Source organism: Phaseolus vulgaris, chromosome 5 (genome assembly GCF_051622355.1).
Source record: "Phaseolus vulgaris cultivar YP4 chromosome 5, ASM5162235v1, whole genome shotgun sequence".
In the NCBI taxonomy this organism is placed as follows: domain Eukaryota; kingdom Viridiplantae; phylum Streptophyta; class Magnoliopsida; order Fabales; family Fabaceae; genus Phaseolus; species Phaseolus vulgaris.
In genome coordinates this window covers 2,313,405-2,331,207 of record NC_143502.1, presented here as the reverse complement: position 1 = coordinate 2,331,207, position 17,803 = coordinate 2,313,405, and the positions used below count along the sequence as shown (strand labels likewise).

General features: G+C 32.9%; 1 protein-coding gene across 1 annotated transcript; it reads left to right on the top strand.

Moving 5' to 3' along the window:
* Positions 1-11,425: 11,425 nt before the first annotated feature.
* LOC137834780 (uncharacterized) lies at positions 11,426-15,350 on the top strand. Its single transcript, XM_068642966.1, has 4 exons — positions 11,426-11,564; positions 14,263-14,369; positions 14,458-14,582; positions 14,714-15,350. Exons 2-4 carry the CDS (start codon positions 14,288-14,290, stop codon positions 14,945-14,947), a joined length of 441 nt encoding a protein of 146 aa, XP_068499067.1. The 5' UTR covers positions 11,426-11,564; positions 14,263-14,287; the 3' UTR covers positions 14,948-15,350.
* Positions 15,351-17,803: the final 2,453 nt, after the last annotated feature.

Below are 17,803 nucleotides of genomic sequence, written 5' to 3'. Positions count from 1 at the left end.
TAACTTTAATTGCTTAAGTCTTTTTCCAGATAGATATTGTATAATTAATTGCATGTGGTTAAGTACGTGTAAATAATTGGTTAAGCCTAAAATATGTATGTTTAATTAAAGCAAATTCACATTTAGTTAATAAAAAAAACCTTATTTTTATTTTATATCTTATAATTTTTTATTAGTCTTAATAATTAGTTCATATGTGACATTATATTTTAATTTACTTTTTTTAAGTCAACTATGTCATTATTTTGAAGGCCTCGTGATTATAAAATAAAGTAGGACCAAAATCATAATTAAGAAGGATGAATTGGTTGAATGAAAAAAAATAGAATTTAAAATTTTTTTCTTACAACTTTAATGAAGAGGGTAAAAACAAGTAATAAAAATTATTTTTTGTATAAACCAAAGAAAAATATCACATGAAATGAAATGAGATATATTCCTAAAAAAAGTATAATAAATGTTATATTTGTAAGATTTTACTTATTCAATAGGTTTTCTTCCTTTCTATTCATAAATTTTAATTTCAAACTAAAAAATTAGGTGACATTTTTCAACTTCACGAATTTGTAAAGTTAGTCTCAATAAATTATTAATTCGTATTATTAATTGTTAAATTGTTCCACTAAGAGTTTATATTAAGAAAAGGAAAGAAAAGTTCATCATTGCACTAACCTGTTTAGTGTAATTTTTCATATTTTATGACTTATTATGTAAATATTTTGCAGGATTACAATATTATATAGAAAAAAAAAATTATTTCCTATGAATTTTTATAAAATATTAGTAAAAAATATCATATAATATAACTTACCTAATTCGATCATTTGTTTAAACTTCTATTGTTATTAACTATAATAATCATTAAGTAATGGTAGATATAAATATTAATAAATTAATGCATTAATTAAAATTAAATATTTCTCTTATTTTTTTATAATTTTTCCAAAATTGTCTTGAAAAAAAAGATTATTTATTTGTTCACAAAGGGCAATATATGTACACACCTCAAAATTGAAAGATGAAGTTAAGATTTTCTAAGTATGAACCCATCTCCTTCATCCACGTATATGAAGATATGAAACTTGAAAATAAAAACTAGTTTAACTAAGTTTCAATCATGATCTTTTATATACTCACTACAAAATATTTGTCAATTATTTATGGAATATTATATGGATTCTATCAATAAATAAATGAAAATGAAAATTTACCAACGAATATTATTTAAGGATTTGTGTAGGTGGGTAATTTAAACTATCAACTGATTTATTTGATTTATTTGTGGATAAGTTATTAAAATCATTAAATAAAAATTAATTTTAAAGATAAAAAATAATTAATTATTATATTGACTAAATTAAATACTATTTTAGAGATTAAAAAATTATTGATATGTAATTGATAAAAATCTTTTGTTGGTATCATTATTGATAAAATTATAGTGATATCAATTCAATGTTAAATTGATAAAATTACATTATTATTATTATGCAACATTACTCATTTAAACAAAACCACAATTCGATCAAAATATACTAATTACTTTATATTTATAAAAACGTTCATATTTAATACACTAAAGAAATTGGAAGAGTACGAATATTTTTTAGCTTGAGCGAAAATAAGACCAATTCAAAAGTTGAGTTGCAATATCGTTTTTGTTTGAGCGAAAAATCATTTAAAATCAAACACATACTAGTTAATTTTAAAATTATGATGAAATTATAATACATAAATGCCTATAAATCTAAAATCAAATTGTGTAGAATTAACTTATGTTTAAATTTGATTCTATTAATATATAACTAGATTATATATCTAATAAATTTCAAGAAAAAATAAATAAAAAGAGTAACTTTGGGGCAAAAATAAAAAAATAAGCATTGGAATTTTAATTTTTTTAATAAGAATAAAAAGTTATACATTAACTATCATTTAAATACACATATTCATAATATGTTCGTATATTTATATAATAATTACTATAAAAATCATATCAACACTACTTCATTACTGAATAACAATGTAAAATTCATTTACATTGTGTGACTATCTAGTCATTGATAGCAGTTGTTTTGCTGTCAAATTAATATGATTCTAGCGTAGACTTGTGTAATACTAGAGAGATGATAGTATAATTGTGGACAAATGTCTCCAAGTCGTCTCCCAACGAATCCAATAGTAAAATCAGTTGATCAGGGTTTAAAATCTATCTGCAAGCAATAAAAATTAGCTATAACAATAAAGATAAAAAGGGGATTTGAGATAGTTGTGCAGAAAATATAAAAGATATTGAAATAACAAATAAAAAGTGGTTGATCCCAAGTTCTTCCTCCATTGAATTCTTCACATGTTCTCTAAAGATTAATCTTTTCTCAATCCTCCAACAGAGTTAAACCAGATTGAACATGCGCCGATCTGATTCAACTGAAACTCACCAGTAAAACATGCGTCTACTGGTTTAATCAATACCCACTTTGTTCCATGCGTATACTCCATGGGAATGCTTACCTCCTCTCTCTTGAATCATGCGCCCAAGAAATTAATTAGAACAATGCGAACTAACTAAGAAACCAAAGTTTAAGATAAGGAAGACTCTCAATCATGCGTTCAAGTACAACCTCACACAAAAACTAGTTTTCCATAAGATTAGCCAATAAAAACAACTGCTATAGAGAATTAAAAATCGAGACTTTTATTGAACAAAACCTCAGAACTCAATGGGGAATTACAAAAGAATCAACCAAAAAGGTTTAGCCTTCCATGCGGAGGCAAAACAAAAGAATTACTAAGAAGAAAATAAACTAAGAAAACCCTATGAATCTCTCTCCTTTCTCCTTGATGCTTGTGTCCTTTTATAGGCTTTTATGCTCCAAGGATCTTGAGAGAATATTGTAGTTTATATTTTGTTAACCGTTTCCAAGTTTCTATCTTTCCATAATTCTTGTATTTTGCAGAAGATTTGCTTCCAATTCTGTTTCTGAGATATTGTAGATTTTATTTTCTCTTTCTTCTCCTGAGAATTTGTTTCCTGTTTTGGTTCAAGAAGCAACTTGGACTTTTGCATATTTGGCCCATTCACAAAGGTAGATGCTTCCTCCGGATAATTTACTCTAAAAACACAAAATTAACAATAATAATAGTTAAGGCCCAAATAAACCCAATTATAAGAATATTAATTAAAACAATGGATTTATTTATTATTATAGTCCAATAATCTATGAATAAGGCTAGTGAGTGTGAATAAATATATGCTCATCAGTCATCTTCAACATATTCATCATACGACTACCTGTCAACTTGTGTGTTATATTTATGGATGATCCGATAATAACAGAAGACTTGATAAGTCTAACAAACTCTCGTTAGGATAAACTTTAAATATTTTGATATCATCTTAAAAAGTGAATAGTTACAACCGATAAAACATTTATTGATAGAGTAATTACCACCACAAACTAAAATATTCATAATTTATCATCTAAAGACACTCATTTTAATACCCATTGTTGATGCAAAGAAATGAGATAAGAGAAAGATTGAATCATGGATTCATGTAAAATTGTAGTTTTTAGAAGTAAAACTGAATAAATGAGAGGACAATGTAACATGAGATTTGGTACAACGGTTATATGAAAATGAAAACTGCAACAAATGTTGTTAACCACAAAAGGTAAATTAGAGGCAACATTTGTCACCTTTGAACAATGACCCGCCAAGATTCAAATCCTACAATAAGATGGATGATGGCATAATCTTCAGCACTACAACATGGATCTTCAGAATTCAGCTTTGTACTCATGTAGTTCCCGCATATCTTAAACTTTAAGAGTCTGCTTCAGAGTTTCCATGTGTTAGGACTCCAAAAGTGACTTTGTATCCTAGAGTGAAATCAAGAAGATGAGCAAGGAAGAAAATCTACAAGTCATGCATTTTAAAGTTTGCTTGCCTGGTATTAAGAAGTGGACTTTAAGCCTAACTCAATCTCATAAAACTAACTTATGAGGTGAGGTTTGCACCCACTTATATACTGCAAAAGACTCTAATCTTTAGTCGTTGTGGGATCTCCAACACACAGTTACTGACCCTCCATGCATAAGTGACCTCGACACTAGTTCATCATAGTATTCATCACCTATTTCTTCCATAGTTTTGTCACTTTTGGACTAACATACCAAGACTTTTGCAATGCATATACAACCGAACCACCATCTCTCTTTCTAACTTGGAGTTCTTTGGAAATATCGATTCAAAGGAGTAGGGAGGTAATGGTAGCTCAATAGTAGAGTTGTTAGAACCTTAACATTTGGGAAATCCCAAATTCTAATATTTTTTCTGATAATTTGGTACAAAGAAGACCACTTGTTAATGGTAAGCCATCACGTTTTTTTGCTATTTCTTTATCAATCACTTATAGGTTAGAATGTTCACTACAATTATTTACTCCAAATGCATGTTTATGAAGTAAAGACTAGCAATCTTCACTAGTTAGAGATGTCAAATGGTGGATAGGTAAAAAAGTTTGTTCTTGCAACACTCTCATCTCGAGTTATCACTATAAGAAAATCATTAAATAGAAATAAATTTTAGAGACAAAAAAATAATTAGTTGTTATATTGACTAAATTATATACTATTTTAGAGACTATTTATCAATAATAAAAACAAGTTTAGAAACCAATAATTTTTTAGTCTATAAAATAATATATAATTTAGTCAATATAACAACTAATTATTTCTAATATCTAAAATTAGTTTTTTGTTTAATAACTTTCTAGTAGTGTATGACGATGATTCTACTCCCCATTTTCCCACCACTAAAAATATCCATCAGATTGTTCCAATGAACATAGCTGTTATCCCATATGTCATCCAATATAAGCAAAAATCTTTTATTGCAATTCCACTTGTAGAATATTCAGGTTATTTGTATAGTTTGATTTGAAGGTGACAAATTCAAAAATGGTTTTGGTAACCTTGCAAACATCAAAATCATTTGAAATATGTGCCCATGCTTTCAAATCAAAATTCTCTTGTACATTTGGATCATTTGTAAAGGAGTTTAACAAGTGTTTTTTCCCAAGCCCTCCCATGCCCACTATGGAAATCACTCATATTTTACGGTCACTACTATTTTCTGACATAAAATAAATTTTAAGTTTATTTTTGTTGCCATTTTTACATAGATAGTGGATTCATCTACCACAAAACTTATAAGAGTTCCATGTCTTTTTGCAATGCAAGCTATTCTAATAATTGGAAAACTGCTTGTCGTTGAAAATGGTTGAAAGGGGAAGAAAAGAAGCTCAACTCCTGATCATTAGTGGATTGACTTAGAGACTTGGCTTCTAATTTGCATTTCAAAGCCTCATTGTTGATTTTACCCAAAAAATATGTGGATTGACTTAGAGACTTGGCTTCTAATTTGCATCTCAAAGCCTCAATGTTGATTTCATCCAACAAATCTTTGGCATAAAAAAACTTGTGTCAGCTCATCCAACCATTCCTTGATTGCAGGGTTGGTGATTTGTTTCTCTTATGCATCATTTAGTACAACTTGAAGACTGAGTCGTGTTATTATTATGAAGATGTGAGATTTGTACCCACTTATAAAGAAAGAAATGTCTCAATCTCTAGTCGATGTGTAATCTCCAACACCTCTCATGCTGAGGGTGACAACTCATGCGTGGGATAACATATTATGGGTGGTCCGATAATGACCCAATAGTAGGTGACCTAATAAGCCCAACAAACACTCGCTAAGATAGGCTCGAGATGACTCTGATACCATATTGTGAAGTGAACTTTAAGCCTAACTCAACCTAATAAAATCAGCTTATGAGGTGAGGTTTGCACCCACTTATAAAGAATGAAATGTCTCAATCTCTAATCGATGTGGGATCTCCAACCGTTATTCTAAGCTTTTTCAGGGAAAAAATGTCAAGAACCTTGCTCTAAAAGAAGTATTAGAACTCACAAAAAAGGATATTGTTCAATAACACCTCCACAGCAACACAAAGGAAATTTTCTCCCACAAAAGCCACAACCATAGGTTCTTTGGATTCAATATGATGCAAAAATGCAGAATAAACTAACAGTAAAAGCAGTAAGGATAAGTAATGTACGTTTCTTTGTGACTTTTATTCCAAGTGCTAACCATGGTTGTCAATTTTACTGTAAAGCCACTCGTTGAACATTGATTTTACTGTTAAAACCATGGTTACAATTATTAATTAACTCCATTAACTCTTTCATTCACATTATCATTACTAGTCTTTTACCGTGTCTTGGAGATTCCATGTCAACTACAAATAAGAACAATTTATAATATATACCTTATCTTATAAATTGGTTTTGTAAGGTTGAGATAGATTTAAAAGCAACTTCTTAAAATATATCATAATCATTTGAAACTTATTCTAACAAAAGTTTGTTGAACTTATCGTGTCATCTGCTATCGAGCTACTATCAAATCACCTATAAATATTTAGTACGAATTCATATTATATAAATGACTGCAAACCTAACTTTATAAGTCAATTTTATAATATTTGATTAGAGTTAAGTTCGCTTTTTAAGTGACTTGATGAAAAAAATAAAAATAAAGAAAGTTGTTTGTGTGGAATCAACTAATCTATATTTAGCTTATCTACTAATTATAGTTATAAGATATTGTTCACTATTTACTCTATACACATAATCAACATGGTCAATGCAAACATCTATTGCTTTGTGAACTGAGTAAAGAGATATAAATGGGTTATTTGAAAGGGTTGATTGATAAGTAGGTTTGTGTAACTTACCAAAGTTCAAAAGCCTTCTATTTTTTTTTTTATCAGCAAAGAATTAAATAAATTAAAGGGGATACTTTAGGGGTATCCCAACCCTTATACAAATCACCACAATCTAGCCTACAAAAGCTTTTAGAAAAGCAGGGTAGAGAAAAAACACATAAGACCCTATAAAACAACTACCCAAGCATAAGCTTCTATGTGAAAAAAAGGGGGACACAACACGTATTAAAGAGCAGAAACATATGCCCACTTTCTCACCACAGCAGCATGGAATACAATCCCACTTCTCCACAACCACCATATGGGGTCGACTCTTCTCATACCTTGGCACCTTGAACCATCCTGTATTACATGAGATAGTCTCATCCTACCCCGGACATCACACCAAACCACCACCTTCAAAGTTTGGTACAACTCCAAACTTCAAATACAATTCTCTCCTTTCCAATTCACTCCTTCAAGACTTCCCTGCTTCGGCACTTACCTCTTAAGATTTCACAACTTTAAGTAGCGCACAAGAATTGAAATCAGCTCCACGTACAAGCTCACTTTTCACGATAGAACCAAGGTTCAAACCAACAATTACTGAACCCAACTTTGGCACCTCAGCAGCAAAAAATAACCAACACCGGCGACCACCGATTACACATTTCATCGATCGGCGGTCATCTTGACCTAAGGAGATCGCCACTTCATCAACCGGCGATCATGTTGATCTTTGCATACCTCCGGTGACCACCGACCTTGCACATGGAGATCGCCCGTTGATCGACCGGCGATCATGTTGTCCTTGTAAAACTTCAGCACCCTCCGACTAGGTGATCATGTTGATCTTTGCTTACCTATGGCGACCACCGACTACGCACATGGAGATCGCCCACCGACCGGTCGATCATGTTGTCCTTGTGGAGAACGCCGCTTCTTCGATCGGCGATCATGTTGACAGAACGCCGCTTCATTAACCGGCGATCATGTTGGCCTTTGCATACCTTCGGCGACCACCGACTACGCACGCATAGAGATCGCCTTTTTCGACGACCACCGACTCCGCACACATGGAGATCGCCGTTTCATGTTGACCCTTGCAGACCTTCGACAACCACCGACTACGCCCACGTGGAGATCGCCGGTTCATCGGCCTTGTATAACTTCGACAATCATGGCAGAATTTGCCTCATACAAACCACACCTTTCACCCCTTAAGAGTACTTCAGCATTAACCTCACCCTCATATAGATAAAACATCCTTCCAGCTCTGATTTCGCAATTACTTTCCCACCACCATCTTGTTACTTAAAGCTTCTGCAGCAGATCAGTGGATTTAGAATCCAGTCTGAAAAGGAATAATTAAAGGATTGACTCCTGTGTTTTAACCATTGCCACATCTTCAGTTGAGCCATCTGGAATATCTCTTCCACATCTACAACTCCTTGTTTGAACACATTGGAATTTCTATGTTCCCAAATACACCTCACAATAGTTGCCCATACTCCTTTCCACAGAAGATTTTGTTTATAGTTCAACTGTGACAGAGAGAAATTCTCAGTGAAACAGCAGGTCATTGTGTTGTACAAACTGTACGCCTATCCATTTAAAGCACAGGGTCCACACCTTTTGGGCAAATTCGCATTCAAGGAAGATATGTTGGCAGGTTTCCTCCTTAGTATGACAGAAAACACATAAAGTCGAGCTTAGCAACACCCCCCTCCTCCTCAGGTTCACTCTTGTTGGAAGTCTACCTAGGAGGGCCCTCCAAGCTGTGGTTATGACATTGGGTAGTGCTTTGGACTTCCAAAGAGATATAAAGACCTTTTGCTGAGAATTCCTGGTCTGCTTGGTTAGGTACCTATACGCTGAATTGACAGAGAAGACTCATGTATCTTCACCCTCCACATCTGAACGTCTTTCCTTTCCCTAGACAGGCTTACCTGGGATATTTGGTGAGTAAGATCAGCTTCCAAAGGAACTTCCCACTCAAATCTGGCCCTCCTCCATCTTATTTTCCTCTGCCAAGCTGAATCTTCCCACTCCCCAACCTCATTCACCCTTTGACCTTGATTTAACGATAGTGAGAACAACCTGGGATACAAAGATTTAAGACTACTGCTTCCAATCCACACATCCTCCCAAAATTTCACTTTTTCGCCCCCTCCTAGTCTCCATCTAAGCTGCTGCTGAAACCAACCTGCTCCTCCTCCTTCTTTACATACTTTCTGCAAGTCTTTCCACCACCATGTTTGCAATTTCACTGGAGTTTGTTGGTTATCCTGATCCTGCCCATATTTTGAGATCAAGAGGTCCTTCCACATCCCTTTTTCTTCCGACACAAGACGCCATCTCCATTTAGCTAGGAGAGCATAATTGAACTTCTGGATATCTCTAATCCCCAAGCCTCCCTCCTCTTTTGTTTTACATACGTCTTCCCAGCTGACCCATGAGATCGGTCTCTTTTCCTTCCCCCACCCCCACAGAAACCCCCCACTGAATTCTGATTATACTTTGGTAGATGGAGTTTGGTGCTTTAAAGATGGAGAGGTAAAAAAGAGGAACCGCGGAGATGACTGATTTAATTAGACAAATTCTCCCTGCCAAGGATAGAAATCTTCCTTTCCATACACTGAGTCGAGCTTTTAACTTTGTTAGTACGGGCTCCCAGAATTTAGTCTTCCTTGGGTTTCCTCCCACTTCTACATCGAGATATTTAAACGGTATTCCCATCTGAGCACAATTTAGAGTCTTTGCATAGCTTAGCAAGGCATTACTTTCAACATTCACTCCTGCAATCTTGGACTTATGAAAATTAATTTTTAAGCCTGAGGCTAACTCAAAGCCCCTTAAGATCGCCTTCATGGTTACCACATTACTGTGTGATTCTTCACATAAGAATAAAGTATCATCTGCGAATTGCAGGATACTTAGTTCTATCTTCTCTCTACCAAACTTAACTCCTGACAGCATATTAATCATATTTGCTTGCCTTACTAACCCAGCTAGCCCTTTAGCTACCACTAAAAAGAGAAAGGGGGTAAGCGGGTCACCTTGTCTCAAGCCTCTTGTTGGTTTGAATTCCTCTGTCGGACTTCCATTAACTAGCACTGAGATTGTGGCCGATTCCAGACACCCTCGCATCCACATAATCCACTTATTATGAAACCCCAATTTATGTAGCATGTCGTATAGAAACTCCCATCTCACCGAGTCATAAGCCTTTTCAAAGTCTACCTTCAAGCATAAACCTCTCCTCCCGCTCCTTCTAAGGTCCTCCACCACTTCATTAGCCATGATCGCACTATCTAACATCCCTCTACCTTTTAGGAACGCAGACTGCCTTTCATCGATGACTGAGTTTAACACTTTCTTTATTCTGCCAGCCAACACCTTCGATATAATTTTATAAATGGCCCCCACTAGAGAGATAGGTTTATACTCCTCTAGCTTAGAGGGTTCCTTAACTTTTGGAACCAGGGCTATGAAGGATGGATTGCACCCCTTGGGTATGGTACCAGACACATGAAAGAAGGCCAAGGCTTTAATAAGCTCATCTTTTATGTACGCCCAACTTTCCTTGATAAATTTAAAGTTGAACCCATCAGGACCAGGGCTCTTTGACCCATCACATTGCCACACCGCTTCCTTGATTTCCTCCTCCCTAAAAGTAGATATGAGGGTCAGGTTTTCTTCTGAGGATAGAGCCTTAAACTGTACACCATCAAGCCTTACGCCAAAATCTCTTGTAGCCTTGAACCTCTTCTCAAATAGTTTCTTCGCTTCAACTCGGACCGTGCATGGCTCCTCACACCACTGACCCCCAACTTCTACTCCCTTCACTTCATTTCTAAGCCTTCTCCATCTCAAAGATGAGTGATAGAATTTGGTACAAGAATCCCCATACTTGAACCAGTTTGACCTTGCTTTTTGGCAGATCAGTGAGTCTATCTTTCTATCTACATCCCTTAACCGACTTGTTAGATCCATCCTTACCAAGCTCACGCTTCCTGCCGCATCTCCCTCAAAGTCCTGATTGTCAATAACCTCCATTTCTCTCAGAATGTTCCTCTTTGCAGTATGCAGATTACCATACACATCCCTATTCCAGATTTTCAGATCCCCCTTTAGCAGTTTCAACTTTTCCTTGATTTTCAAGATTTCATTCCCCTGTACAGAATAAGACTGCCACTTTTCCTTCACCATCCCATTAAAGCCTCCCTCCATATGCCATGCATCAATGGTTCAGAACGGTTTAGGACCCCAGTCCTTCTCCATGGACTTCACCACCAAAGCACAGTGATCTGAAACTTCCATATGCTGGACATACTGCTTACACATTGGCCAAATATTCAACCATTCTTCAGAAACAAGAATTCTATCAAGCCTGCTCTTAGCTGAACCATTTTAATTTATATAGATGTAAAGTTGACGGATTAATTTGAGGTATTATTATATTTAAATTTAGATTTTTTTTTTAATTTTCTTATATGTGATTGGGCATTTTTTCTTTAAAATTGAAGTCTACTGAATTTATAAGTTAAAAATATATATAAAGGAAGACTTAATTAATTAAAATATTAAAAAAGGTACACAAAATAGAATTAAAGAATATTGCTTTAAAAAACTAAAATAATGAATTTTAAAAATTAAAATAAAGAGACTAAAATGGCATGAGAAATTAAGAGGTTTGGTTCTACCCTGAGTCTCCGTCACCGATCAACTAACTGCTTCGCCGCTTGCGCCGCCACTCTCCCGCTGCATCTCTGTTTTCAGTCCGTTAGAGGTTAAACTTCCTTAACTTTCGATTTTTGCTTCTTTTGCATCACCGTGTTCAACGTTCCATATACGAATTTGGGGATTGTTATGCACCCATAGCTGTAAAAAAAATTCAATAATATAATAAATCTACGAACATATGAAGAATAATTGTTTCCTATGGATCGATGTGTGTATTGGAAAATGGATTTAGAATGGATCCTTGTGGGAGAGTTTGCTATAGAGAAAGGCACCGTTAATAGCCAGTGAGGTTGTGGGACTGAGAGAAACCTCTTTCAATTGCAAGAGAAGATGGGTGTGTCTTACTTTTCTTTCTTTTTTTTCAAGTTTTGGTTGTTGTGATCTTTTTATGTAGTTTTATTGAGGAGAACGCTTAATTTGAGCTTGAGTTACTGGTAAATTTGAGATTTTTTAAATGTAGAATCATTCGGGATTGCCTATGCATATGGAATTGGTAGGTTTTGCCGTTCAGATGTCGTATATGGGAGGTCAGTTCAGCCAAATTATTTTGGGGTGAACTGTATCCTGACAGCTTTATGTAAGTTCCACCAAATTATTGGGTTATTTGGGTGCAAGCTATGGTAGTTTAAGACAATGTATGATGAAGATGTGCTGAAACACTGGTATTTGATTGTTCATGTGGAAATTGGAATTGAAATCAGTCAGATGGGCAAGTAATCTTGGAAGTTTAGAGTGATAGGATTAACATAAGATATTAGATATGACTAAACTTGGGGCCAAGAGATGACGCAATTAATTTTTGTATTTGAAGTTCTGTGTGTTTGAGATTTTGAAGTAGCCAGACAAGGATAGGATTTAGTGGTTGAGGGAAGGAAGCCTTTTTTTACTCTTTGGTGGTTGAAGAAACTAACTGTAAATTAAACCCTTTTCATGAACTAATTTCCCTTTCATTTTTATTTTTATGCTCTCTCGAGTGAGAAATTGGAAGCAGTTGCAAGCACTTTAAGTTGTGATCTTTGCCTATATGTGTTTAAGGTGGTGGACTCCAGTCTTAAGGCATTCATGACTATGTTTTTATGGTTATTCCAAATCCTTCATGTGATGTAGTCTGTCTCTTTCCATTCATATCTCCTTTTTTTTTCTCCAGTTTTGCTGTCAAGATGTTTGGGTTTGCTTTGTCTTAAGTTGTGGGATGATAGGATCACTGTGAAATATCAGTAGTTTTGTAAACAGTAACACTGTGCAGAGCACTTACGTGAATTTATAGGAGGATTTTGAGATAAGATAAGAAATGCAATGTCAATTAGAATTAGAAGTTAATGTAATTGAGAACATTAGTGTCTTACTCAAGGTTCTACCAACAACCTTAAGGCCACTTTAAGAGTTATTAATTCCTTAGCATTGGTAAGAAGCTAGATGGAATAATTGGGATATGTGCATTCTATGATAAAGGCCTATACATTATATAAGGGATTTAAAAACATCAATTAAGTAGACTGAAATTTTTTCTTTGGGTGCATTTGTTAAAAACACTAATTCAACTGAGAAGTGTTAGAATAGGTATGGAATAGAATCCGAGCAAGCTCACACATTACCCTTGTATCATTGGAGAGGGTGTTATGCAGCCTACAAACCTTCAACATGACATTATTATTAATTTTTTTAAGTATTGCAGTCTAAATGAAAGACTTGTTCTTAGAATTAGTTTTAGATTTCTACAAGGTTTGATGATTAAGACTTTTCCTATTCAAGGAATAGTAACTGAAAGAAAAAAGGAGATACAGGGAAAGGCCATAGAAGGATCATGGAACCATATATTTTTATCTGGTCATGAAGAGAAATAAATAGAGTCAAGGAGTCCCAAAAGGGTATCCAATTAAAAAAAATTCTTTTCATTTAAATTTTGAAATAAGTTGAAATTCTATGAAAGCCAAAACAAATCTTGTACATTAAAAATTGCGGGGAGGAAAATTTAGAGGTTAAGGGTGATAAAGGCATGGAAAAGGTACAATTTAAGGGGTATTTCCTACGCATAGGCTGTCCCTAATTTTAGTGAGTCATTACCCTCCTTCAAGGTGAAAGTATTAAAGGTAGCATGCCCCAAAGTTTTCAATTGCAATATTGAGAGTCTCAAACGGTTTTGGCATAATTCCTATTTGGATCTAAAACGTACCGAAGATTATCTGGTGCCACCCCATGCCACATTCTGGCATTCAGTACTTTATGTGCTGCATATTAGTTTTGTAAACAATTCCATCAGTTGTAGTATGTAGGATACTGTTAATTTTGATTTTGTGAATTTAGATTTCTTGAGTTGTGTAACTAAATAACTACTTAATTTGCTATTTCAACGTTTATTTAGCATATTTTAGTTACTAAAGAACAGAAACTAGATTTCTACGCAATTTATTGTGTAGTACACTTAAAGAAGAGAACTTTCAGCACAAATTAGGACGACAGGGAGTTATTCCCGTTCCTGCAGATGACTGATTTCTTTAAAATAATAAGTTTCAATATTTTTATGAGATTATCCTGACTCATTATAATTTCTTGTCCGCATATTAAATATATAAATATCTTATAATGATCACCGGACAGTGCAATTGTATGGCCAACTTATTTCTGATCTGATTTTGCCACAACCGATTCATTCTGGTATTTGGTATTTGTTACCACAAGCGCACCAGTCGTAATTGATTTGTTTCACAGTTTTTTAAATTTTCCAATGTTCTAATTTGTCTCAGGTTGTCTTATCACATAGAAAACAGCATGAATTTTGCAGCATCATTTTGCAGAAGATTGAATATCAAGGAACTTGTGACAAATGTTCCTGTGTATAGAAGCACCAGTGGTATAGCCTCATTATCCTATATTGGCTACTGTATGGTGTCTTTGTAAAGTAAGCTATCTAATGAATTTTTGACCCACTGCTGCTATAGATGTTTCTGGAGAAGGTTTGAGTATGGTGTTCAGGCGTTGGGCTACCAAAAAGACTGCTGGTTCTACAAAGAACGGACGGGATTCAAAACCCAAGAACCTTGGAGTGAAGAAATTTGGTGGGGAGGTATTTGTTTTACACTTTTGAGAACTAATTATTGCCATTTAGGTAGAGGAAGTGAGAACTGAATCTGGAAGTTCTGGATATGGTTCATTGACTTCATTCACTCATGATGCAATTCTTTTCTTACAATGCAGAGGGTGATACCTGGAAATATCATTGTCCGACAACGTGGCACTCGTTTTCATCCAGGAAACTATGTCGGACTTGGGAAAGATCATACTTTGTTTGCATTGAAAGAGGGATTGGTGAAGTTTGAAAAGAACAAGCTGACTGGTCGCAAATGGGTGCATGTTGAGCCTAAGGAAGGTCATGTTCTCCACCCTTTGTATGCAAATGCCTCTGCTTCTGAAGTTAAGGTTGCTGTCTAAGTCTCACCACTGTCATCGATGATAGAAATTTGTTTCCAGTGACAGAATTCAGCTTACTTTCTTGGCTTATGTTTCTCACTCTGCTTTAGTTTTCACCTTCTTTTATTGGAATCATCTAAAAGAATGGTTCTTAAACATGCTTAGGAGTTTCTCCTTTTCTTGTTTGATTATGTCTGATTATTAAGTGCAATGGTTTAATCAGTCAGTTAGCTAGCATAACAACATTTACTTTGGTTTACTAATTGTATAAGAAAGTTTTTGAGGGCCAAAATAATTTGTTAGAGGACCAAAGGAAGGTGTTTGTACTGTATTTCATGTATAAGCACCTGTTCTTGTAACTTTTTACTGTTGTGGAGCTTATTGAATAAGCTATATTAACAATAAAATGTTTCTTGTGAGGTGAGTAATGTGTAATAATAAAATTCAGAGTATTGAAGTTAGACTAACATATTTTGTTGAATAATGGGTTCTTTCATCAACAAAAACTGTAAAATAATCAATTCCAATCTGCACCCAATTTTGCCATTAAAATGACAAAAATATTCCTAAAAAATAACGAAAATATCACTGCAAAATGACAAAAATAACCTTTCATGAAAGGAGATAGTAGATAAAAACATGCTTTTGAGACTATTTTTTTTGCATAGTGATGAGTTTGAGTAGGAACTTGTCGCATATTTGATAAAAAAAATATGAAGAAGAATACTTGTTGATGTTTATGGATAAACAATTATAACACGTAATTAATTGTAAGTGTAAATGAAGTCTCATATAAATTAGTGATAAAAAAAGGTGTAAGATCTAATTTCATGCATTTCTCTAGCTATTGAAAAATTTTATTGTTGAAGACATTACTACATGTCTTTTTCATTAGCAAAAAAGTTGTTTTTAACTTCATAGGATTATATAGGTTACTTAAAGTAATTTTTTTTTTATGATACATAGAGGACAAGTATGCCTACATATGTAATTCATCAATTATGTCACACATTCAATTCCTTGTCATCAAAGGATATTATTAATCCAACTCTTTTATAAAAAAAAAAATCCAAGGGGATCTACTTTATTAATTATGCTAACTTCAATTTCTATTTTTAATTTTTGTTGACTCTTTATAGTGTAAATGATATAAGGTGCTTGATAAATGGTGTTTCTTCTTTAAATTCAGTGATTATTCCTGTTATATGTTTTGCAACTTTAGAGTTTGATCTAGCTGATAGAGTTATATGATAATTTGACTTTTTCTAATGTATTTCTAATTACTCATTCAACTTGGATCTACTTCACAAGGAAGACATCAAAGAAATAACAAATGAATATTAAACACAATATAATGAAGAATGAATAACAATGTGAAACAATCACCTATATAAAATGTGAAACATCCACAATATTATATTGACTAGTATAGTCTTCCACACAGGCATATATACACATACCCACCCACTCATCACACACACATTCACACACATCTAATTTAAACAAAATTATCATAAAATAAATAAATATTATATAATAATTATAAAATAACAAGTATCACCAAAATAAAAAATATTAACAAAAATTAAGAAACAAACATAACATATAAGAATATAAAATAATTTTGCATACAAATACAACTTTTATAAAAAAAAAAATACACATACTTATCCATTAAGAAAATAATAATTAAAAAATAGTGTATGCAAAGACAAATTCTTAATACATTCATTCATTGTAAAAGTAATGTTTAATAAAAGTCATATATAAAATACAGTTTTTTCAAAAAGTTTATTACTATTTAATTTTTTTATTTATTTTTAATTGAATAAAATTTTGTATATGTGACTGCCAAGTAATAAAGTATATATTCTCTGACCTTTTCTTCCAACTTTTCCTTTTGAAGAATTCCATTACGATCATCCAACATTTCCCTTTGAAGAGTTCCATTATGGTGTTGAAGAAGGAAAAATAATTTACTTTTTATAAATATTTTATATTATAATAATATTTTAAAATAAAAATAAAGGATGAATTGTAATAAATTTTATATTATAATTGTTTATGTATGAAAAAAATATAATTTTACTTAATAGTTAATTAAAGTCAGAAATTGGTCTCTTTACGGAATATTGAAGAGAAATATCATCACAAAATCAAAATGTAATTATATTGCTTCTTTTATTAGAAATACAGTACAACAATTTATTCTATAATATGAATATTGTTTCTACAGTTTTATTTACACAAAAAATTTGCCTGGGAGTATTTTTTTTTTGTGTCATTAATCAAAATTAAAAACAATTTATAAATCTTAAAGAAATTGAACTCTACTTTTCTATTGAAGATTATACTTTCAATTAAGTCTCATCTCAATCTTAGTCTTCGACAAATAATATATTATATCAATACATTTTTTAACTATTTTTTTTGAAAAGTTTAAAAGAATCATTTTATTAAGATTCAAGAAACCATACATCTAATTTATAAATAAAAGATACACTAGCAAAAAAATATTATGTAATATTAATAACTTTGAACTAATAATCTAAATTTCATTTGGAAATGTTGATGAATCTTCATTTCTTCAATCATTAATTGGGTCACATCAAATTTGATTCATCTTCATGTTTTGCTTTCATACCAAGTGACTTCTTGGAAACAATCTCTTTGACTTATTGGCACAAATGAAGAACTTTTTTCCTTAATAAGATAAATTCAACCATATCTTTTCTCTAGAACCTCAAAAATATCTAAATATTTATGATTGTTGAAAATGAAAACACTATTTTATGGTGCCAATTAGCAGATTTATGTGATTCAAATTTTAAACTATATATTTTTATTTATATATATATATATACTAATTCTTTCATA